Source organism: Mixophyes fleayi, chromosome 6, assembly GCF_038048845.1.
Source record: "Mixophyes fleayi isolate aMixFle1 chromosome 6, aMixFle1.hap1, whole genome shotgun sequence".
NCBI classification, from domain to species: Eukaryota; Metazoa; Chordata; class Amphibia; order Anura; family Limnodynastidae; genus Mixophyes; species Mixophyes fleayi.
In genome coordinates this window covers 22,720,608-22,746,955 of record NC_134407.1, presented here as the reverse complement: position 1 = coordinate 22,746,955, position 26,348 = coordinate 22,720,608, and the positions used below count along the sequence as shown (strand labels likewise).

General features: G+C 40.5%; 1 protein-coding gene across 3 annotated transcripts in view; it reads right to left on the bottom strand.

Annotated features, from left to right (window-relative positions):
* Positions 1–24,288, bottom strand: part of MGMT (O-6-methylguanine-DNA methyltransferase) — a 311,488-nt gene extending 287,200 nt beyond the window's left edge. The window contains exons 1-2 of one of the 3 annotated variants that reach the window (XM_075216003.1): positions 24,191–24,288; positions 4,563–4,644 (exon numbers count right to left, since the gene is read on the bottom strand). In XM_075216003.1, coding sequence (XP_075072104.1) covers positions 4,563–4,578 — 16 coding nt within the window. In that variant the 5' untranslated portion in view covers positions 4,579–4,644; positions 24,191–24,288. Of the gene's footprint in view, positions 1–4,562; positions 4,646–17,629; positions 17,661–24,190 lie in introns of those variants that run through there. The other 2 variants (XM_075216004.1, XM_075216006.1) reach the window with 2 other exon arrangements.
* Positions 24,289–26,348: the final 2,060 nt, after the last annotated feature.

The following is a 26,348-nucleotide window of genomic DNA, read 5'->3' as shown; positions in this document are numbered from 1 at the left end:
TTGCTATGTTCATTCATAAATAATTAGAATTTTTGGTTCATCAAAAGCGACTCAAGTCCCTGTCTGCTTAACAATTCCCTGCAGAATTCGAAATAGCAATGTAAAAAAGGGTAATTTGAATAAGCACGCCGTACAAGAAAACATTACCTTTACAATGTGTTATTGCTACCTATTATAAAAACTTAATTTCAAACTCTGCTCTCCATTATAATGGTTATTTTTTTAGAATTTCAAAGAGTGTTACATTAAAGCAGTACCTCACCTCCCAGCCATAATATCCGTCTCCCTTATTACAGTATCGCATTTCATAAATACTTCTCATTGACAAGCTAGCTAATTCAGGTTAATTTTATTGTGTCTTTGAGCAGCATCACATTCGTATGCAATTACCTTTAACGTTTTATTGCAAAACCAGAGGGTAATCTAAACAATTATTTGGAGGTGGGGGGGGGGGGTTTGGAGGGGATTTCCTTATAAAATTCTAAATCACCGTCCCTGGCATTTTCGATAAAATAGCAGCTTTATCTGAGAAAGTGGCAGGGATTTCGGATAAATCATGCATCAGTCAAGTGTAGCTGACCCCCCCTGTGCATTACACAATATAACAAGTGCTTCAGAAGGAAACTTTACTGGATCATCAATCATTCTTCATAATGTTGCAGCAGCTATACCTAAAGAGTAGGAGATTGAAAATATAAAAAAAAAAAAAACACACAGAAAAATAGACAATAGAGGCAAACCCATTATATCTGGACTATTTAACTCCTTCTCTGTCACTAACTCGAGTGGTCGGGAATCTTTCTGCCTGCAAAATATTATTACCAGTAGTAAGTAGGGCGAAGGAGTGGCTCAGAGGAAACCCCAGTTCCAATCCTAGGTTCTTGTGACTCTGAAGAAGTGGATTTGTTGCCCTTTGTGGCAAGCACCGAACATTTAATTGTAAACAACTGGTCTAGAAAACAATTATACGTACAACAATCTGTTAAAATTCTATGTCGTGTACAAAAAAAATGCACAATTATTGTGCGTGCCTGTCTTAAAACAAAGTATTTTGTGTCAGGAAAATAAACTTCTTAATAGAATGTGCCAAGATTTGATAGAATAATCCTCAGCAATAAGGTAAAATGTTGCAAATAAACAATGGGAACTATTTTGCATATGGTGATTTGCTGGACTCTGAGATATTGGAAAATAATGTAAAAGTAACATTCTTCTCTACCAGAGTCAGCAAGATCTCAGAGAGTAGATAATGCACCCAGGGTGATTGTGACATTAAGCTCAGGTAATCTTGACACATACTAAGTATTTGATATGGTCCCATTGCTTGAATGAAGGCAAAGATCAATGTGTACAATGTGTTGATACCGTTTAGATTTATAGGCTCATAGCTATTACATGGCATACAGTAGTGTACCAATGCATGATCACACACACAACAGCTAATTGGACATTAGACATGTCTAATATGAGCTGTGGCTTTACCTAGGATAGTTAAGACATACTGTGACATACCCTGGAACTGGTAGGAAAAAAAGAAGGTAAAATAAAGAAGGTAAAGAGAAGAATAACACAAATAAACAAACAGATAAAAAAGAATTGTAAAACCCTATATAAAACAAATTAGCTGTATGCCAGAGATTGCCAACTTGATACACTTCAAGGACTGGATGGGCAGACAATTGTCTGGGATGAGACCACACCATGCTATCAAATTCCAGCAGGGTGAAAAATTAGGCTGGTCGATGTCTCCCGTCAGCCTGTGTTATAGATGATTGGACGACAATTAAAGGGCTTCTCTAATTTACCTACGTCTCTTGCCTCATCCATTCCCTACAACAGTGCTTCGGTGGGGTCCCTTAAAGCCATTGCATAGGATCATCAGTATATGATGGAAGTGTTTTTGCTGAAACACACTATCAACAAAGGCCAAGCTGGAAGATAATTAGTGATGGGAGCTTAGTGAGATCCAGAGGATGGCATTAAATAATATGTGGTATATGGTAGAGATTTCAACAGAGATCTTCAGAATAGAAGACAGAGGAGGAAAACGGTGCCATCCAAGTATGTACATCCACAGAGCTGCATTAGGCCAAGTACACAGTGTTATTTGCAATGCCTTTTTTTTTTATTGTGCGTTAAAACTTAAAAATGCATATAAACCACACTGCATTTATGTAGGCAATTTAATACGCATTCAATCTTTTTCTTTTCTTTTTCCAATGTGGGTCTGTGGCAACAGTTATCTTGATCAAGACAAATGTCATCTCATTGCCTTCACAATGTGCTTCCATTCAGATGAAAGCAACTCTACCACTGTGCGGATATGCGTCAGCCGCAATGAAAGGGAATAATGCAAGTTAAGCGCGCATGAAGACGCAAATATGTACAGTCTTATTTGGCACAGTAACGTACTTAACGTGCTGTAGAAAAGCATCTGGGCAGCACAGTGGCTAAGTGGCTAGCACTTCTGCCTTACAGCAGAGGGGTCATGAGTTCAATTACCGACCATGGCCTTATCTGTGTGGAGTTTGTATGTTGCGTGGGTTTCCTCCCACACTCCAAAAACATACTGGTAGGTTAATTGACTGCTAACAAACCCTAGTCTGTGTCTGTGTCTGTGTCTGTGTGTGTGTGTGTGTGTGTGTGTTAGGGAATTTAGACTGTAAGCCCCAATGGGGCAGGGACTGATGTGAGTGAGTTCTCTGGCCACGCTGCGGAATTAGTGGCGCTATATAAATAAATGGTAATAATAATAATAATGCCAGAATTTTACATACCACTGTGTCTATAGCCTGTGTCTGTTACAGCTCCAGGATGACCTTGTGGTCTGAACACTTAAACAAAATTTAAATGAATATATTTGAAGTTATTTATAAATATGTTACATTTTACACAAGTAGCTCTTACCTGTGATACGTGACAAAATTGTTTAGTCTTGAAAACCATGTGGGCAATTTGAGCAGGAAATCATCAGTGCAACACTAGAGTACACTGCAGTATAAACCTGAACCGAGCCCTTTCCCCTAATCCTTGTGCCCAAACTGTATTGTATTATATATGCTATTACTCAAATACCCCTTCATGTCAGCAAGAAAATATCTGTCTGGACTCCGGTCTAATAATCATGTATATTCTTTAATAGACAGCGCTCAGTCACAATAAACAGGATTTTTCAAAAAAATAATTTAAAATTCAAAACAAAAATGAACAGTGATATAATAATTGTAGACATCACATATAATTGAAAAATTTTTTTCCATTATCTTTTCTATAGAAAATATTGGAATATACTTGGTAAATACTAAAGGCGTGGGTGTTAAAATGCGAAAACAATTGCAATATCTAAGTTAATTTGTATCTTAAAAATAGATGGAAACCAGCTTCTCCCCACAGAACACGGCAAAGAAAAAAAAAAATGACACATTTAAAGTATTTTGTCAGGGATGTCTGATGGGAATTATTTTACGTAACATCTACCATATATTAAAACAATTTAATATACTACGGGCTCAAGAGGTTATCAGCTGTGATGTGGTTACCTGTTCAAATTTATGTTTACTAAAATGCTATGTCCCTAGAGCGGTGGTATTAATAATCATGCAACAAAAATTATGTTCCCCACTTCCTGTCACCTGTGATAAGTAACCGTGAATTTGAAGAATATTTTATCTCAATTTAAAGAAGTTATAGATATCATCGCTCAGCGCAGTTTTCTCAGAGGGACGTATAAATATTGGCTTCTATCTGAACTTTCAACACTGTCCAACGACAAACAAATGACAGCAACAACCTTTACACTATCAAAATGTAAAATAAACTTGCATGGCAAAACACAAGTAAAGCAAATTAAAATAAAATAAAATAGAGCATATAATAGAGGATATAATAATAGGTTATTTAAAAATGTATCAGTACTGCACATTGAGAACAAAGCTGTAAATTGACTTGAATCCAATACACTGAGAACAAGGTTCAATAGTCGTTCCATTAGGCATTGTAATAAAGAAGAAGAAGAAGAAGAAGAAGAAGAAGAAGAAGAAGAAGAAGAAGAAGAAGAAGAAGAAGAAGAAGAAGAAGAAGAAGAAGAAGAAGAAGAAGAAGAAGAAGAAGAAGAAGAAGAAGAAGAAGACGAAGAAGAAGACGAAGACGAAGACGAAGACGAAGAAGAAGAAGAAGAAGAAGAAGAAGAAGAAGAATATTGTATTATTAATAACACTAAATATTATTATATCAATACCCTACTAACTCTTCTAATACAAAGACAAAACAAACTTTGCAAACGTTCATAAAATAAAGTGAACTCTTTATGAGTTTGAGATTTAATAGATAGTTAAATATATATATAATTTTACTCTGTAATTGTACATCATATATTCTATTTAGCAAAAGATAGATATATAGTGAAAAAAGGCTCAGTGATGCCTGTTACCAGCGACGTCAGACCCAGTACGATTTACACAGCAGCATCAATCATGTCAAGTGGATTCTTAACACCAACTGCTGGACGTTGGGGAATACCAAACCTTGTTATGTGAACTCTCGTGTAAAGCCTTACAGCGCACCTGAAAGAGGCGGCATTTTCCGCTGGAACTTACTTTCAGTAAAAGGTCTAGATGCCACGTTTAGTGTACGAATGAGCTTTGCCTACAAAAAAAATAGAGAATATATAAATGCTGTTAGAAGAAGATAAGCTCACAGTAGCCCAAATGTCATACACAGAACATGTCAATGTTATCATCTCGACGTATATATAAAATGCGATGCTAACTGTACTCTTTATGATTAGAAAAATGGTCTTTGGATCAGGCAATATCAGAGAGGAAAATAGGATATTTCTCACTATATATATTATTTTTCCTTGAGCAAAACAGGAATTTTAAAAGTTCAGCGGGTCATCTATCATCTGTAATGAGTCATAATGTCCCCTCTCATCACACAACGCCTGCATGGTTTTCATCTGCAGGATAAAGATCTACTGTATTACATACTGGTGCCTGCAGAAATATTACACAAGAATATGAACAGCAGACCTTAATATCTACTAATATAGAAGATAATCATGAACGCCACCTTTTTCAGAAGAGCTTTCATTTTCTTAAGGGGAGAGAACTTTAGACGCCATTCATCCCTCTATCCCAACCTTACAGTAGCAGATAGGAGATCTCCTTTCTTCTGTACCCCCTCCCCATTAAAGCCAGTCTGCCAGAGAGATGAATACAAGCGTCTTATTCTGCTCTATGGCAGGGGACTAAATTGAATTTTTTGGACACTCATAACTCCCGGCTTCAGGTAACAGGACAGAATGTCCCCTTCTTGTGGGAAGAACCCCACATTTGTTACATGGATGGTTTAGTTGAGATGGGTTAGGGGGTCAAAAAGCAGACAACCTGCTTTAGAAAATCTTGCTGCAAAATGATCAGTATACTATTTATTTTACAGTTATTATAAAAACGATACTAGTTATAAACTACTACAATTAGCCCTCCATTCCGAAGCAAATTAATCCATATCTTACACTGATGAGAACTAATAAGCTCAAAAGTGACTATATGGAAGTTGGGTATAGGGCTCTAAATATTTGGTGTATCTGTGCTATTAAATAGTGGTTCTGGATGCATAGCTGGCCTACAGAAACACTTTGCATAACTCCGCCCACAATTCCATAAGATAATAATGCTTTACATTTATTCATTGCAGTTTAGCTGCACCGGACATATCTGCCCCTGTTAGTAAAGGATAAAAACCATTTCCTCTATACACTCTACTAAATAAGATTAAAATGTAAAGTCAATATTTCCCAAAAATATTTATCAGCAACCAAACAGTCGATTATTAAACTAAAAACGTCCATCATCCTGTCATTCCACCCCTCGAAGCAGGAGGGCGCCATAGGAGGGAAGAGCTTCTCTAACATACATAGCAGATCTGAGCGACGGGCTGCAGAGAGGCACTCTATGGAAAATTATTTTATAAATGCGGATACGTCCAGAAAGGAGCAGAAACAGCAAAGTAATAATATAAACAACTTTATTCCTTTTTTTAAAAAAAAGTAATTTAAATGGCCATATTGCTTTGTCTCTAAAAATCTCGGCGACGTCACAATTTGCTCCATGTTGGTTGACCTGGGCCTTACTTTGGATAGCGGAATCAGCTATCCTCTACAAGGCATTAGAGTTTGCACTGGATCCATTATAGTAATAAATGTGAGCAGGATGTATTGTAGTCTCTGACCCAGCAACTTGTCTTTTTTTGAAAATAAAAAAAAATGGATGATGAGACTTCTCATTTCTGTAAACGTGTGGTTAATTACCTGTGAAAAGTTCAAATCTGTTTGGGGTTAAAATAAACATTTTGGCAGCCATTAATCAGGGATCGCCCCCCCATGTAACTCCACATATGGCCATTACCAAACAACTGCACCCAATACAAGACCTTTCCTCACACCTGCACTATACCTCTATTCACATCACAGACCTGCACCTACAGTCCCACCACATCATGTATCCACAACAAGAGCACTCAGTGCAACCACAGGTCCCTCTATTTCCACCACAATGGTTTTTAAGACACGGATCTGGGGCTATGAGCCTTAATTGTCCGAAATTGGTGGAATTTCTCAGTTGTTTTGGCTGATAATTCTTCTTATATACAACAAGCACAAAGTCAGTTTATTTACAACATTCGGTTTATTTTTAAAAGGAAAAAAATATATAAATTTGTAAAAAGGAGAAAAAAAGAGTCACAAATAGGTCTTTAAAGCATTTTCTGGTTTCATTTCTTTTTATATATAAAAAAAAAAAATATATGTGTAAATAAATGTAAAACAATCTTTTGAGTAAAGGCTATATTTGAAGGTGAAATGTCATTATATAGCCATGGTAGTTTATCGGCAAAAGAATCCAAATACTGTCCGAATTTCTCATGATAAGTCTGAGCACAACCGTCTTGTTCTCAACTTGGAGGTAAAGCTTTCTTCAGTCACTAGAAATTTAAATGGAAAGAGAAATGTAAAACAGATATGTTACATATATTATCAGCCCGTCTATATTCAATAATCTAATATACATAACTTATTCTTACTCCAACCCCTAGGTATTATATAAAGAAATACTGACTATTCCGCTTGAGCCGTCTAATTGACAGGGCTATAGATTGTATGCTCTCTACCAGAACCCATTGATAATAGGTAAAAACAATAGAGATATTTACAATTCACTTAGGTCCTAATTTTTACTGAACCATCACAACCAACGGCCAAATATAAGTTTGTATACAACACTAACACAGCACACAACAATACAGCAAATATACAACAACCCTGGACATTTTTTTGTTGTTGTTTCCAATTGAAAGTACTATATTATAAAAGGAATAATGAACCCTTCATGGAAATTCTATGAGTATGGAGAGAATATGGCGTTCCAAGACCTGTTCAGGATGGGCTTATTTTAGACAGGTTACGGATCTCTCCATTGACTTTTAATACATTTTATTTTTTCCTGTGGAGTTTTCATTATAAATATATATATAATACATAATAATATGGTGGAATATGCAGCTTATTACAATAATTTACCTTGTTACAGTGACCACCAGCTTCTCCTCCGCAGATATAGTGGTCCGAATGACGGGGGTCATGAGGTTTGGTTATCCAGGATCTTGTCAGGAGAGGCGGTAGCAATCCTGGTATAAAAATGGAATTCTTGGGGTATCCACGAAACTGTAACATTGAGAGTGAAGTGTCCTTTGATAAGGAGCCAGGACACCAATGGGTGAATCCTTATCAAAGGGCACTTCACAGAGTCGTAGAAGTACCCCAAGAATTCTATGGTTATACCCTTTGAACAATGAAATGTATCTTAAAGTGTATAAAGGTGTAACAATATATATTGGAATGAGCAGAAACACACACAAAAGAACTTACTATACACCCACAACAATTCGGTTTCTAGTACCCACAATTCCATATAGGACGTTGGAGGACGTTGGAGGCAGAAGTTTTTTGTTTTTTTTAACAGGCTGTGCCGTTACAGAAGTACTAAACATGTCGTTCCTTTTCTATCTGTGTAAGTGTACTTAATTGTCTGCCTTCTACTTTCATTTGTGCAGAGCCTAGATCCGGGTTTTTGGAACTGTACAAGGAGCATACATCTGCGCCTACTTTTGAGGGATTGTGGGACCAACTGCAAATGTCTATCTTACTACCCACTTTCTTGTTCTTACTCCTCGCTATAGACACCCTTAAATTAATTATTATAAGGGAGACCATGACATGGTACTGCCTTTACATGTCACTTTCATGCGCATGAACTTTTTTTTTACAATGGTTGAGATGCTCATTGATGCTCCTAGCTGACATTCAGCCAGGAATGCCCACATCTACACAGCCCATCAGGAGATGCAACACTCCTCACATCTCCCCCAGATGACCACAGGTCTACGAACTTCCCTGTAAATATAGGTAGGTTCACTGTAAAATTGGCACTAATGGCAAATTTGCACTTTCATCATCATCAACATTTATTTACATAGCGCCACTAATTCCGCAGCGCTGTACAGAGAACTCACTCATATCAGTCCCTGCCCCATTGGGGCTTACAGTCTAAATAACCTAACATACACACACACACGGGTCAATTTGTTAGCAGCCAATTAACCTACCAGTATGTTTTTTTGGAGTGTGGAAGGAAACCGGAGCACCCGGAGGAAACCCACACAAACATAGGGAGAACATACAAACTCCTCACAGATAAGGCCATGGTCGGGAATTGAACTCATGAACCCAGTGCTGTAAGGCAGAAGTGCTAACCACTGAACCACCATGCTGCCTTTCATAAATTATCTCTTTTATGTTTACATGCAGAGAAAATTGGACATGGACTAAAACAAAGGAAGAATAAATATGTTTAAACTTGTACCACGTCGACTTGTTCCCCAATGCCTAGGACCCACAGTGCAGGAGACTCTCACTCAACCACTGTCTTTAGTCTAAAATGCCCTTCTGCTGGTATTCAAATTGCTGCAGAGTTGATTGGTCATGCGGCTTGTCCAATCAACCACGTCTGGGTATCAGTGGTCTGCAGGAAAAACTGTTTCTCCAGAATCCAGAGTCCAAGCCATGTTAGAAAGGGGGCAAGAGCTCTTTCCAACAACATCAAAATTAATTCTGGAGACTGCTCGGTTAAAACAATTGTCAAATGCATCACTTGAAGAAAAATGTAAGTAAAATAATGGCAAAGCAGTGTGTTTATACACCACTGGAACAGTGCAGGAATACACGGGTAGGTGAAAACCTCTGCTGCCTATGTAACGGCTGGAGATTTTGCTCACATTATGCCTGCTTCATACCTCCTCAGAGACTGTATGCAAATAATATAAAGTGCCCACATTTCATACCCCATTAGTTTATCAACATTTCCACATCAACTACAGGGCAGTGGAGTTTTGTCAGTGCTTTCATATTCCTGCTGGCCTGATATGAAAGTCTAAGTGTGTGAATGACAAAATAACCCTTTCAAAGATTACACTGCATGGAAAAGAAGCAGTGAAGGATGCATGCATCTGTCATACAGTCGATGCTTAGGCCTGATTTCTGTCACTGGAACATAATGTATCACACTGAGCACCAGTACACAACATTCCCAGGGTGCTTTGATCAATGAAGATAGGTGCGCGTACTTCCAGCAGCTGCTCCATTCACTACATAGAGGTCTAAGTTTCCCTACACACTAATACAATTTCACAGATGAATAGGTGCGCCAATAAAAATTACATGAAACGTAAAGTCATACACAGGATGAAGCAGACGCTCAGTGGTCGGATCTCTGTTTGTCCAATTCTGAAGGATCTGATCAGTCGGCGCTGAAAGCCAACAGCCTGATCATATCGAATTTAACAGGCATTTGACGTCAGAACGATGCAGATTAGATGTTTATTACGATTGCCAATCTCTTCAGGCTCAAACGCTGCAATCTTGTGAGGATCCACTGCAATACCAGCTACAGACAACAGGTGGCAGTGTACTTGCTGCAATCAGCACTTTGATAAAGGTCATGTCAATTAAGACTAATACCACTTTCACATTGTCCCCTCGGCAATATCCCAGGTATATGAACCCAGGATATTGCCAGGTGACTGTGCCTCCCAACCCTGCAAATTCCTGGGTTGACCAGGTTCACACTGAACCCGGGTCTCCATGGCAACATCACAAGAGGAGCTTTGATTGGCTCCTTTTGTGATGTAAGTTTTTCTTTTTATTATTTTTCTGTTTTCAATAGCTTTCAGTGAGAATAACCCGTGTCCCACCATTCAGACTGGAGGCTACCCGGGTCGGACGCGGGAATTAGCAGAGGATCCGTTCACACTCAGCCTCGACACAGGTCGTCAGGGCTTGCCACGGCAATAACCCAGATTTTTGAGGCAATGTGAACGTAATATAAGTGACCACACATGTATGCAGCCTATATAATGCCCTCACTCCTACCAATAATTGAACGAGCAAAGTTGGAATTTCATTTCTCTGCTGGTGCTTCTAGTGTATTGTTTTGTCTGCTGTTCATTGACTTTGGCTTCCTTCCAGACGATGCTACATTCTCCAAATCATCGACTTCAGCTTCATCATTCGCGCCGGGTCCTTTGGGGACTAGCGGATTTGTGCGTCTCTCCCATCCTGCCCCAGTCACGTCACTCTTTCCTGGGAGCAACCAGCACTGTGACAAATTTGTGGCCGCTTAGCTCTAGAATGACCTAATCGGCCGACTAAATTGCAGCATGTATGAGCAGCACGATATCGACAGAATCTGTTATTATTTATTGTTCTTAAAGCTGGGACGCTAAGAGATGATACCACATTGCTGTGCTTTTTGCATTGGATAAAAATGGATCCTGAGAGCAGCTCTGTGTCACATCCAAGGGCAAGAAAAGGAAAAAAAACAACAAACAACGCTGCTTAGCAGAAATGTAATAATCTCTCTGCATCTATAAACACATCTGCATCTGCATCACAAAATTAACCCCCCAACCCCAAGATGACAGTGGCATGAAGGATAAGCGCCACCAGCTGAACAAACAAACAAATTGTCATATCTGGGTATAGAAGCCAATTAATGCACCTGCGCTACTGATAGAAAACTTGGAGACCAAGCACTATTACAGGTGCCTGAGAACAGAGTATAACCACTGAGATAGAGAGAATTGTATGCTCAGCACTCTCACAATAAAACAGAATTGGTATTGTATCCACAGTGCATTAGACAGTCAGTCATCAACAGCTCTACACCGCAACACTTCCAGCCAAATAATCGTCCGTTTGTATTACTTTGTCTGACAAACAAACTGGCCTCGTAAGAGTGATCTAGTGAAAGTATCTATAAAATGAGAATAAAAGGCAGAACGGAGCTATTTAGTGTGAGATTTTGCTGGACACAGCAACTTTGAATATGTTTAACCACTTCTATAAAATCCTACGAAATGTTTTAAACCACCAGCTCAGTTCCATCTATCATTATTAAGTCTCAGACGTACATTATCTCAGTCAACATGATTGATGGGAAAAGTTTCTCTAAATACATAATCAAATATTCTACAGTACGTTAAATGTTACTCATATCTCAAAAACAAATGGGGGCATTTAAGAAAGCTGTCGCCTTTCTGTAGAAGGTCATGTGTCATCATTTTCCTAGTGGCTTGGATAATGAAAGTAAACCGAACTGGTTGCTATGGGTTACAGCACCTTTTCTTTCACTGATTTTACTAAAACACCCATTTTCTGTATTAAGCAAACCAGCGAGCAGGTTTCCCAATTCCAAAGAGGCAGACATTCAGTACAATACAGTTTGTGTTGCCTAAAAACTGGGCAAATTAGTAAATCCGTCTGGAAGATGACCATTTTCAGCCTATGTGTACTAACAGGTCCAAGCTTGACCCCCCATACGAAGCTACGACAAAAGGCTGGGGTATGGGGAATTGGGTGCAGACACAGTTACAGAAACATATCAGCTAACATTTGCTTATTTGTGCTGCAGAACTGTTTTTTGTTAGTCTGATAAAGCTATGAGTTTATGCAACACAACAGACAAATATATAAATTATATGACTATAATATACACCCCCCCCCCCTCAAAACAAAACATCAGTCTGCTAACCTCACATCTTTCAATCTTTGAACACAAGCCTCAACCACTGCTCATAAACTCACCATGGCCAGGTGCCCACCAGCGTTGTGTTGCATTAAACGCTCAATGCTGGCTTCTGTACCCATGGTAAATTCATAGGGATAGAGGAAGATGCGTTCGAAAAAACAAAAACACTAGTAAACATGTGAGTGGTTATGGTGACATTAGAAAGAATGGGTTTAATTGTCACCTATGTTTACACACATTGTGCTAGCATTAATTTTTTTTTATCAAAACGCATACAATTAACATCAGTGGGTACAAGGCCTAAGTGACCTTTACAGAAGTCATTCATTAACCCCAAAAAATTTTAATGGAGGAGACCAAAGCAGTCCAAATGGAAAATGTGTGTGTGGCGTAGAAAAATGAGGACTGGTGTATAGGGAAGGGGAAAAATATCTGTTCTTTTCTTTAAAAAAAAAAACCCCAAAAAAACCCCACAACGACAAAAACAAAATGTAACATCTGAAAGTACCCTCAGAATATGAACAGTTTTACTGTTGCCTTTAATGAACATGTTGTAGTACGTGGATGTAACGACCACTGTTATGATAGAACAACAAAACCCTGTTAGAACACACTGTAAGATGTGGCATAAAAACCACTATAACAATAGGCAAGAACATTTTCCTAGGGCAGCTTCATAAATATTCCTTTCTGTGATTATACCTTTATATCTATTGCCAGCTGAATTTTCTGGTTCTTTTCATAGACCGTCTTAGATACAATGGAGAACAGGCAAGGCCTTTGTGAATATTCACCACTTATTTCCACAGAAATATAGTTATAGAGCCAGTAAACAGAATCAGGGCCGGATTAAGGGAATGGAGGCCCCTGGGCTAAGGGGGCCAGCATTCCCCCGTGAGGCCCCCAATGTGAGCCGCCCGCCGCCCCCAAGCACTTACCTGTCAGTGCAGTTCTCCTTCTGCGGCGCACTGTAAGCTCCTTACTGAGGAGATCTCGCGAGAGTTTGTGAACTCTCGCGAGATCTCCTCAGTAAGCAGATTACTGAGCGGCGCCGGGGACGGAAGACTGCACTGACAGTGTTCAGCAGCATTGATCGGGCTGGGGGCGCCCCCGCCCCCGGACCGAGCAATAATGCTGCTGAGGACTTTGAAGGGCCTCCTGGATGCCCGAGGCCCCTGGGCTATAGCCCAGTTAGCCCTAGGGTTAATCCGGCCCTGAACAGAATAGACCATTACCTATGGTTATGCAAGACATGTAAACTCACTGTGTGTCCTCCACATTGAAAATGGAATCAGTGCTCCTAACAAACCAAATGTTTCCCATAACCCCTTGATTAATGCACCTGACTTATGGGAATATACTACATTTGGGACTAACTAACCTAAAGTTTAGGGTGGGAAAGAATTAGTGTAGCAAAATGTTTTAGTCTACATAAAACAACATACGTTTTAAGTCAATACATCATTTAAACTGGGACAAAAAAATAACTAAAAAAGAACCCTAACCTTGATTTTCCCAACCACCTACGCACATGAGAAGCCACACCCACTTTTCATTAGGCCACACCCCCTTCATTGTCCAAAAGCTGGGTCCTGACAAAATTAGTACTACTGGAACGCAGAGGTCAATATGTATTCCAGTATGTTACAAATAAATATTTGTGATGTGGAAACCACTAATATTGACATTTTATCATGCAACATTAAGTCTCTGGGGAAAACATTGATGATTGGGTTGATTTGCTTTGCACATTTTAGATAGCATTTCATATTAAAGTTTTCCAGATCATAACACGGACTGGTACTATTTTTAAAACCGTGAGACAAACAAACTAATTCACTTCTTGCCATCTGCATTCACATGTGCATTGTTTCTGGTGTATTTAATTAAGATGGCAGTAAATTGATAATATTTACATATCTATAATTGCCAACATTTTCAATAATTTCTGGGAACACTGTGCAACCATGCACATCATGTGTGGTACTGTTGATGTGTCCCTTGGTGCACTACAAAACCCAATAAATACACATATTAATTTATTTAATTTATTTTTTGGATTTTAAACACTCCTGTTGTGCATGAACTTATAAAGCATGTGAATACATCTAGATACTGAGGCCTAATTCCCGGTATTACAGTACCAAAAATATCCCTGACCTGAGATGATATACAGGCACATATATATTATCATATAGTATTATACATAGTACCAGGGTCCCCATCAGGGGGTACAGCTGTATGAGGCCCGGACAGACCCCTCCGTCTGCAAGGCCTCATGGACTGTCTGGACCCCTTGGTCTGACTGACCACCTGCCTGTCCTCCACAATGCTGCGGCTCCCGGGCACTGATAGCCTGGGAGCGCACAGAGCGGTGATGTCATCACTGCACGTCGTACACCCAGTCTACCATTGCCTGGGAGCCGCAGCATTGCCTCAAGAATAAGGTCAATTAATTGGGCACTTATTATGATAGGGGATAAGGGAGCGGAACATTTATTATGATAGGAGGGGGGCAGGACATTTATTATAATAGGGGAAAGGAGGAGCGGAAAATTTATTGTGATGGGTAGTGGAACATTTATTATAATAGGGGAGGAGGGGAGCGGAACATTTATTATGATAGGAGGAGGACAGAACATTTATTATTATAGGGGAAGGGAGGAGTGGAACATTTATAATGACAGGGCAGAAGGGAGTGGAACATTTATTATGATAGGGGAGGGTGGAAGCCGAGCATTTTCTGTGATGGGATGGTGGGGGGGAGCGAAGCATTTACTGTGATGATGATAGGGGGGCAGTGGAGCATGTACTGTGATGAGGGAGGGGGGGAGATGTACTGTACAGAGAGAGGCGGGTGCATGTACTGTGCAGAGAGAGGGGGGGTGCATGTACTGTGCAGAGAGAGGGGGGTGCATGTACTGTGCAGAGGGAGGGGGGTGCATGTACTGGTGCAGAGAGGGCGGTGCATTTCCTGTGCAGAGGGAGGGGGTGCATTTCCTGTGCAGAGGGAGGGGGTGCATTTAGTGTGCAGAGGGAGGGGTGCATGTACTGTGTAGAGGGAGGGAAGGGGGTGCATGTACTGTGCAGAGGGAGGGGGGAAGCATGTACTGTGCAGAGACAGGGGGGTGCATGTACTGTGCACAGAGGGAGGGGGGGTGCATGTACTGTGCAGAGGGAGGGGGGGGTGCATGTACTGTGCAGAGGGAGGGGGGGGGTGCATGTACTGTGCAGAGGGATGGGGGGGTGCATGTACTGTGCAGAGGGATGGGGGTGCATGTACTGTGCAGAGGGATGGGGGTGCATGTACTGTGCAGAGGGAGGGGGGAAGCATGTACTGTGCAGAGGGAGGGGGGAAGCATGTACTGTGCAGAGGGAGGGGGGAAGCATGTACTGTGCAGAGGGAGGGGGGAAGCATGTACTGTGCAGAGGGAGGGGGGTGCATGTACTGTGCAGAGGGAGGGGGGTGCATGTACTGTGCAGAGGGAGGGGGGTGCATGTACTGTGCACAGAGGGAGGGGGGGTGCATGTACTGTGCACAGAGGGAGGGGGGGGTGCATGTACTGTGCACAGAGGGAGGGGGGGTGCATGTACTGTGCAGAGGGAGGGGGGAAGCATGTACTGTGCAGAGGGAGGGGGGAAGCATGTACTGTGCAGAGGGAGGGGGGTGCATGTACTGTGCAGAGGGAGGGGGGTGCATGTACTGTGCAGAGGGATGGGGGTGCATGTACTGTGCAGAGGGATGGGGGTGCATGTACTGTGCAGAGGGATGGGGGTGCATGTACTGTGCAGAGGGATGGGGGTGCATGTACTGTGCAGAGAGAGGGGGTGCATGTACTGTGCAGAGAAAGGAGGTGAAGTATTGCGAGGAGGGACGTGAGAGGCCCTACCAGATCAATACTGGGCCCCACAGATTCTGATGACAGCCCTGCATAGTACTACCACAAAAAAACAATTATCCACATTTTAAATTAACATCCAAAGACTGCATCTACGCTTAGTGTGCACAGTACTTTCTGGGCTGTCCTTGGAACACTGCAATCATCATCAAGTCACGTTCCTCCACTTTGATAATAATGATATACTTTGAATTTAAAATCATTTTTCAATAAATATTAACTTTTAAAGCCTATATTCAAAAAATAGAGAGGAAACTCACCATTTAAAACAGATAGATTATTATTGGATTGAAAATAAAGAATAATCTGTTGTAAATGGTGAGTGCCCTCTCTATTTTTTTGAATATGTCCCAGCTACTATGGAAATGGGAGCTATTGTGGAGCACCCCAAGGAGGATTTACTTGAAGATATGAGTGAAGTCTTTTCTTTAATTAATATAAATATATATATATATATATATATATATATATATATATATATATATATATATGGCCTTTGTGAATATTCACCCCTTATTCTCACAGAAATATAGTTATATAGCCAGTAAACAGAATAATCTATTACCTATGGTTATGCAAGAAATGTAAACTCACTGTGTCTCCCCCTCATTGAAAATGGAATCAGTGCTCCTAACAAACCAAATGTTTCCCATAACCCCTTGATTAATGCACCACTAACTAACCTAAAGTTTAGTGTGGAAAAGAATTAGTGTAGCAAAATGTTTTAGTCTAATGTTTTAGTCTACATAAAATAACATACGTTTTAAGTCAATACATCATTTAAACTGGGACAAAAAAAATAAATAATAAAAAAAGAACCCTAACCTTGATTTTCCCAACCACCTACGCACATGAGAAGCCACGCCCACTTTTAATTAGACCACACCCCCTTCATTGTCCAAAAGCTGGGTCCTGACAAAATTACTACTGGAACGCAGAGGACAATATGTATTCCAGTATGTTACAAATAAACATTTGTGATGTGGAAACCACTAATATTGACATTTTATCATGCAACATTAAGTCTCTGGTGAAAACATTTATGATTTATTTTGCACATTTTAGTTAGCATTTCATATACTGGTTACATTCTGACAGGCTTATTGTTTTTATAATGGACACACACTGTATATGTAAATATTTTTTAAAAAATAAATAAATATATATATATATATATATATATACACACATACTGTGTGTGTCCATTATAAAACAATATGCCTGCCAGGATGTTACCACAGGAAAGAGGCATCTTATTATTTTCATCCAATACAGAAAATAAATGACACAATATAATGCCCTCACTGATAAGCCATGAGGCTTTTCTCTGACAGACACGTGCAGTATAAATCACAGATGCCTGATTGAGAGAACATGTTTAATATTACAGGGCCCACTTTCATAGCAGTGAAAGCTGCTTCATTCCGACTTTAAACCATGTCTGACAATGCATCAAACTGTTTGCAGCCTTCTTGCAGCACTAATAGACTACAAGCCCCACAATGCAGTCAGAGATACAGCTGAGTAGTAGACTAGTGTCGTGCAGGCTGATCTCCCATCACAGAGCTGTACAGCTACACTCAGTCACTCACCACTATGTATCCACCACGCTGGCTGCCACTTCCTGTGTTACAAAATGGAGCACACACCCCCGGATCATGTGCATGTCACTGTGTGTGCTGATTAGTACATAGAGCCATGCTTAGACCTCTCCCACACATGGGCTGTATACAAGCTGTACAGCTTCTCCCAGGACAATCATACACATAGGACCTCGTTGTCTTTTTACAAACCTGACTTTTGCAACCATGCTACTGAAAAGTAACAAAAACAAGTCGGATGCAATGCATAGTGTATGATCTGCAGAGGTGGTGAAAGTTACTTAGTAGAAACGAAAATAAAGGGGCAAATGAAAAGATATTTTGGATAAAGAAATATCTAGAATTGAGTAATAGTTTATAAACAGACAAACTTGAGAGAATAAGCAACTGCACAATATTTATTATTTTATGGTAACTAGGTAAAGTACAAAGAAAATAAAAATACAAATTTGTGGATAAGTGTTTGGTAATTTATAGACCATGGTTTCTTAATCCAGGGGTGGGCTGGCAAATTTTAGCCCGGGGGAGTGGGCAAGAGTCGACTCAGCAGACTATTAGGAACATTTTAAAGGAACAAAAAAAATGCAGGTAGCCCTCTATGGTACCGCCCTGGGGGGCAGATGCTCCCCTACCCCTCAGTCCGCCCCTGCCATAATCTATGAATGGAGCCAGAAACACGGTTGTCATTTTTTTATCGTCTTTTGTGCAAACCCGTTGTGTACTACTGTTATACTACTAATAAATATTTTGGAACTTGTTAATTATACTGGCACCACTTGAAACAGAGTAGCCACTCTGAACATCAACTCCATGCTCCTGTCACTCCAGGGATTTACTGATATACTTCTGGAGGAAACCAGTTGCCCAACTAACAGCTGGCACTGCTGACTAGATGATACCCTCCTTGTCAAGTGAAGCCCGTATAATTAACAAGTACCAATATTTTAATCATAATTTAATATCTTGTGAAAATTCTGTTTCCTGATAATAATATAATATATTACATTTATAGACATATCAGAAAATAATCCATTGCAAATGAAGCCAAATAATGAAGCATGAAAAATGTTATGAAGGTCTTTTAGAAATGGAAAAGTCTGAGGTAAAATCTCAGCGAAACTATGAAGTGTTAAAAAATGCTTGTGAACCACATTCTTGTAACAAATAATATTTACCAATATGTTCATACTTTGGTTGCCATAGTAACAAAATAATTGGAGGGGTTTTTCTTTAATATAAAGTCCCACAGGCCCAGCACATAATTATAAAATATACTTGAAATACCCCAAATTATCTTTACAATGCGCCATTTCCAATACGATCAATAGCTGTGCATCTCCACTTGGCTGTTAGTGACAGGAGGCATTATTGCTTCTGTCCGCATTAACATGCTTATATACTTGAAGCTACAACTACCAATAATTATTCAATCTAATCACCCTCTCCAAACCCGCCAAATAACAAACCAATGCTAATCTTGTCACTAAGCTCTGTATACCGCTTGGAACAAAATAAACTAATATATGCTATACCATTTTACTTCTGATATTGATTTCACAGATATACAGAATCAGTCTTTAATAATTATATTTCCAAATGACCCCCTGGGTTAATCATATTCGAAAAGGCTGGTTTTGAAATTAAGACATCATGGTGGCAACTGCACAGCAAAATAATGCATAATCGAATCATCACACATCGGGCCCTTTTTTATAAATACATATAAGCCTGATATCAAATTAAACTATAATATATTTTAAATTGTATATTATTTTGTGCAGCTCTTTTAACTGATAAAACAAAGAACCTCACAGGTCTGTAACTGGTGATACAGACAAGTTGTGATAGCAAACAGGGTCAGACTGGGATAAAGTGGGCTCAGATGGAAATCTAGTTGAGGATAGAGAATTATTTTGCAATAATTGATAGTAAGCAAGAAGGATAGGGGGGATGCTATAAATAAAAGTTAGTAATAAGTGGAGTCTGCCTTTAAGTCATGTAATCCACATGAATAGCTAACCCGAGTCCATAGACCTGAGTTCATGTTACGTCTTGGCTCCCTGCCTGTTGATAACCGGTTGCTGTGGGCGTATAACACCCACATTTCCCTCAAAGCAAATTGTGCTTACTAAGTACTCAATTTCCCCAGGACATATGGGTAAGTCGGAGCTGATTATAGTTAATTGATATAAGGTGCCAACCTAGAAAATCACTGATTCTCAGGTCAGAGACACAAACGGCACTCTCAATGTCAGGGTCAGCAACCCACCAAATGAGAACTGAAAATCAATGTCAAGGACCAGCCTGGGTCAGGAACAGCTTTGCAAAAAACTAGTCCAGATCCAAATCCAAGTCAGAAGACAGGCAGGGTCAGACCCCAGTTTAACTACAAATCAGCGTACTTAGGAACCTAAAAGTACGTTTCATGGGCACAATCCAACATGTGTCCTTGAGATATATAGGCCCATAGCCCTCGTTCTGCTGCACCAGGATGCTCCGTCATGATCACACCTGCCAATCACTCAAAAACTTCTGCGCAGGTGCACCAGCTGATAAGACAGGAATCTGCCAAGCAATTAGCTGCCACGGCATTGGCACAGTCTCACAGCCTGTTGGAAGGTGTGATCGCACGTGGGCATGAGAAAGTAGGGCTCCTCCACCAAAGCTGCATTCGTTGTTTGTAAAAGACATTATAGCTTGGACACAACAACTAACCCTAAAGTCTTATTGTATTATTATTGTCACTTGGTATTCATGTTACTCTGGAGACAGACGCTCAATGGAAAGAGAGTAGTGTTATCCTGCCTAAGTGACACATATCCATATACTATCCTGTGTTTGAAGGTGGCAGTCACTAACACAGCTAGGGAGGAGTTTGCTACCTGTCCCATTATTATTTGGATTGAAGGGGATGGCACGCTGAATGGAAAAAACTTATTGAGGTCAAGACACAACTCATCCACCAACTCCACTGTTCTGAGCCAAACAGAAAATAAAGTCCATCCATATAAACACATAGGAATGTTCCCTACTGTTTTAAGGAACTAAGTACACCCACCCTAGTGTAGTAATTGATCTTTCTGATGTAAGCAGCACTGCAGCACAGTGTTTAGCACTGCTGCCTCAGAGCACTCGGGCACCGGGTTTGATTCCAACCAGAGCACTATCTTTGTGGATTTTGTATGTTCTCTCGGAGTTTGCCTGGGTATCCTTGGCAGTGCTCCAGATAACTGGCCTCTGACTAAATTGATAGATAGGGAAATTACCACTGGGGCAGGGACTGAGGTGCATGAAAAAATTGTCTGATTGTACAGCGCTACACACCATGTTGCTGCTATATAAATGATAATAACTAAGCTATTGCATGGCTGAAATGTATATATGCAGAGCCGGATTTAGACCTTATGGGGCCATAGGCAAGATACTGGTTTGGGGCCGCTTCCCTGAAAAAATCCATTGCACTATAGTTTTTTAGCATAACATATACCCCTATTCAGGGGCTGGCAGACTTTAGCCGGGGGGGGGGGCAATCATATAGCACTGGCCCATAAGTAGCGGCCCATTTTTAAAGGGTGGTATCACCGCCGGCCCTGGGAGGGCTCTCTGGCAGAGCCGTAACTTAGAATTCTAGTGCCCTGGGCGAGAAAGACAAATGCCGCCCCCCTATCCCTCAATTTTAACCAAATTAACCTAAAATATTCCTAAATTGCGCCCCCCTTCAGCGTTGCGCCCTGGGCGGTCGCCCCTGTCGCACAGCCCTAGTTACGGCCCTGCTCTCTGGGGACCACTGGGCCCTAGGCAATTGCCTAGGTTGCATAGTGGTAAATCCGGTCCTGTATATATGTACACCTTATCTTCTCATTCCTGCATAGCTTCTTTTATAGTTATGATGGGACATGGGTGCAAGAAAAAGCACCTCCACCAAAGCTGTATACATGTTCACTGTGACCTAGAGAAGCTATTTGGGAGTGAGCTTAACATAGTATGCACCCTGACTTAGACGCTGTTTACATGTAGCATTTGCAATGTTTGTATTGTAATGCTCCCTCCACTAGGAGAACATACAAACTCCGCACAGATAAGGCCATGGTCAGGAATCAAACTCATGACACCAGTGCTGTGAGGCAGAAGTGCTAACCACAGCCACCATGCTGCCCAATGGCTGTATGCGGTTACACAAGTGTTGTGGAACCCAGCTCTTCGGTTTATTGTCAGATTTGTTTGTTGTAGCTTGTTGCAATACTTCTTTGTCTTACATTAAATTGCCTACTGATACGTTATTGTAGATAAGTGTCTCTTTCCTTGACTGAATGTATTGTTTTAAGTTAAGATTAAGGGTAATGTGCGGCCCTCTTGAAGACCAGAAGACTATCCATGCGGCCCCTGAAGTGTATCAGGTTGTCCATCATTGGCAAAGACGGACTTTAATTATTTTTTTTTAACCATGCATGCGCAGAAGGCACTATGTAAAAAAGGCATTAATCAACCAGGTGACATGTTCTCCTGAAGCGTTAGTGTTGGTTCAGTTCTGAGCGCACAAAATTCAGAACATTAGAACCCTGTGCTCACAGAAATGAACCAACGCTAACACTTCAGGACAACCTCTGTGCTTATCCCTCATAAATATGTAACCCTTTACTGTTCCGATATTGCAGTTTATTACGTACAGTTGTGTTTATTGGTGTTCACCTACTGCTTCTTATCTTTGTGAACTTATATTGTCATACTGTATATAAAGTTCACTGCTCTCCTTTTACAAATGCATAGTTCTTTTTACAAGATAGTGTTTTTCAAGCTCTACAAAATGAAATGGGATTAAGAAAGTAATTTAAAATAAAGCAGATAGTTTCACATTAGTACTTTGATTACTGAAAAGATAGCTGTAGTCGTGTCATTACCCTAAATGTTGTTTTGATGCACCAGTGCAGAAAAGCTGATTCAAGTGAATGCAGGGTGGGAGAGAACTGTGCAGAAGTCTGTAGATAACTTTGCAAACTTATTTTATTGGTATTAGTGATCATAACAAAGGTGTACAACTCCTGTCACTGCATGCGGACGAAGAAGGTCTCAGTTACTAACAATGGTGTTGCTACAGGCTACAGGCTCCCAGAGCCAAATATGACCAGGTACAACTATAAATCTCAGCTTTCCGAGCGGAGAGACGGTATTGTTCCATAGGAAGGAGTGGAACAATCATAAAGGCACATGGCTGGCACACAGAGATCCATGGTTGGACTCAGATCCTGGGGAGATCCCGGGAGGGGCCTACTGCCTGAGGACCCCATACCCTACCCTATGCATAAATGGGTATAATGGAGGCTGAGGGAGATGATTGGAGGACAGACTAATTAAGCACTCATAGGCAAACCAAGGGGGGGGGGGGGTTTCTAGTGCCTGGAAACCCCCATCCAAGCCTGGGGCACTGTATAATTGAGGTGGCTTGACCCTGCTCCCTCTTCACACAGCTCTGCTTGAAAAGGGAGAGCTGCGTGCACCTAACAGTAGTGCACACAGCCTTGCCCATGTATATTATGGGGATAGGAAGAGTTGGAGAGCAGCCAAGCACTGTCTAAAATTATAGCCACACCCCCATGCATGCTGGTCACACCCACTGGCGGCGTGGTGTGGAAACCCCCCCTCTACAAATCCTGTGTTTGCCCCTGGCACTAGTCACCCTAAGTGGGCTGGCCATGCCCCCCCCCCCCCCACTCACACTGTCAGAGTACTATTTTGTTGGCCCCTGCTTTCTCTGGTGGGCCCTTCATGCCCTAGTATGACACTGGAGAGAGCAACAGGGGCATCAAAAAAAAATAAAAAAATCAAAGATGTATTTCATGTACATTTTCTGTGAGCGGAGAACATACTGGGCCTGATTCAGACGTAAGTCCTTTTGTGAGCCGTATCTTGCGTGAAATTGCTCTGAGCATACTGAGAAACAGACTTGACGCCAGTGAACACAATTGCATTCAATTCATGTCTCAGTCAATTCTGTCTGTTGACATACAACAATTACGGTTTAGGCAGAGTGTATTTACACCCAGAGTTAAATGGAAAAGTGTCTTGAGATCCACTTGGATTTGAATATGGGCGCACGTACGCTCAAGTTCCGTGCTCGTTTTAAGAACGCCACTTGGGTGCGCGAAGATGAATTAGGTCCACTATGGGCAAAAAGCGACGGACTTATATTATTGGAATAGTTTTTAAACAACATAATATGCAACTCTTTTTTTCTATAAATCAGAAGCATGTGAGTCTTCATGGCTATATTAAGTAGTACATTTATTGCATTTTGGGGATTTTTTAAGCTAAAATTTGTCAGGAGAGCAGATTTATAGCTGGCAATATAACAAGACCTACAATGGGCACTGTTAGGCACTGGCTGAACCACATGGAAAAACATCACATCAATTGTTTTTCAGTACCATATAGTGCAGTAAACTAAACTGTTTTGTTGTTGTTTGGCAAAGAATCATTGCAAAAATAATGTCCATAGCTTACCATAGAATATGTATCTACAAACCCCTCTTGCCGTTCCTTATAAATCGCTTACCTTGTTATTCTTATCCTGTTACAGAGCACGTTATCCAGCACGTTTCCTAGTGAAGATACTGAGAAGAGAATGAAAGTGAGAGTTTCTGAATCACATCCTCTGTGCAGAACAAAGTTCATGTCAGGACATGTCTCTGCTAAGCTTACAGTTCAGAGAATAAAAGCACAGACCGCCTGGGACAGTGGAGGAAGATTCAGTGCAATATTACGTATTAGCAAGTAATGCACAAAATATATATTTTATTAGTATCATTTCTGAATTGAGTAGCTGAATAAGTCCACATGTCAGTTCTTAGCGTGTTCCTTTACAAAGCAGAATTATTAAAATATACAAACTTGCACAAAATTGGCTGATATACTAACATTGACTTAACAATAGTACACCCATCTTCAGAATCCCTCAATTTTGCTTTTAGGGTATCATTACCACAGGCATTGATTCAAAAAAGATATACGTGAATCATTTAAATATAACTTTATACATATTTGTCCACTCTCCCGGGAATGTCCGGGAGACTCCAAATTCCGGGCAGGACTCCCGGGAGAGCAGGCCATTCTCCCGCATCCCATGGATGGGAGCCTTCATGACGCGATTCACTGTGAATCGCATAATTTTTGTCCCACCCCCACTGCAAAATTATGCTTTCACTAAATGAAAAACGAAAATTTCAAAGACTGGTAACATTTGATCCCAAAACACATACTATGGGTTTGAGGTCCCGGTCAGACCTCCCGTTAGTGTCCGCTGGCCAGAACTTTGACCTGGAGAGCCTGTTCTGGGCCTTTCACTGGATGGATTTGGATACTATTTAATGTAAAAACAAAAACGACACTGGGCAGCCACTTCATGGGTGTGTTAGAAGAGCTGCTAAGCTGCTAATTATTTTTAAAATTTTGACAGCTACATCCAACTCATTGATGACTTAAGAACTTAAACTTGAAGATTTAAACTCGGGCAATGCCGGGGATTTCAGCAAGTGTTTTATTAAATTAACTGAGAATGTGTAAGTCGGAAGACGTGGAAGGCCGTACCACCAACTAATATGTTGTCAATACATTATTCAGCCATTAACAAAATATATGTTTTAAAATTGTTATTTTTTGCCATCTTCTGGGTAATGTTCATGTAAATTAGGTAATAATATGCTAATTTCCCAAGTAAGAATGCTCTATTTCAGATATGCCCTTTGTAATGCATACTCAACAGCTTTCAGTCTTTGTAATCCAAATCGCTCTGTCTACCTTTTCTTCCAAATTATCCTTAAACCCCCGGATATAATGTTTATACTAAACTCACTTCCTTTATTATAATGCAATTGGTTATTTGTATTATTGTGATTTTATTGTGGTGTTTTTAGTTAACTTGTGTCAGAAAGTCTGCCAAGTGGTGTGCTTTTATTGTTTGTATTATAATAGTTGGAAATATAAGGATGTAAAACTTCTTTGTATTAATGCATGTATTACTATTAATGTATTATACAGTTCCACACTCAATCCATGCATGAGAAACTGACTGAAAGTTCCGATCAGCATGCTGATTCATGTGTACACACTATACACATTTTACAAGATTTACCTTAAGATCTGTGCTCTTCATCATAACCATCATAACCATCGGCTGATAACATCGTGACTCTGTAAACTCTATGGAGATCTGCCTACACTGCTGGTCACAAGTGCATACACACTGCAGAATTTGCCTGACATTGTTCCATTGTTTATATAGATTGTTAGTCCGGTTAGAAATTCAAATCAAATGGTACGATGTGCTTTGGGACGATAAAACATGATCATTGGAGCAAACTCACTAATGCAATATCAGATCTGACAGTCATTTACTGTGTGGTTGGCACAATAATAGGGTGAAAAACCTGTAGTGTGTACCCAGCCTTAGTCTGAATTTCAACACCTTAGCCCTCTGTTTAGTAAAACAAACCTAATTGCTTACAGTAGTTTATTAAGTCAATTTCAAATAAACTCAAGCACATCCTATCTACCTTTTATTCCATACTTGCCAACATTTGTTTTCGGGCTTCCGGGAGATGCCGGCTGGGACGTGGGCGTGCAGGGGGTGGGGCGCCGAAATCGCCCCGGGTGATTCGCGGCGTTTAAACCGAATTTTGTCGATCAGGGAGATTGCCACACTCTACCGGGAGACT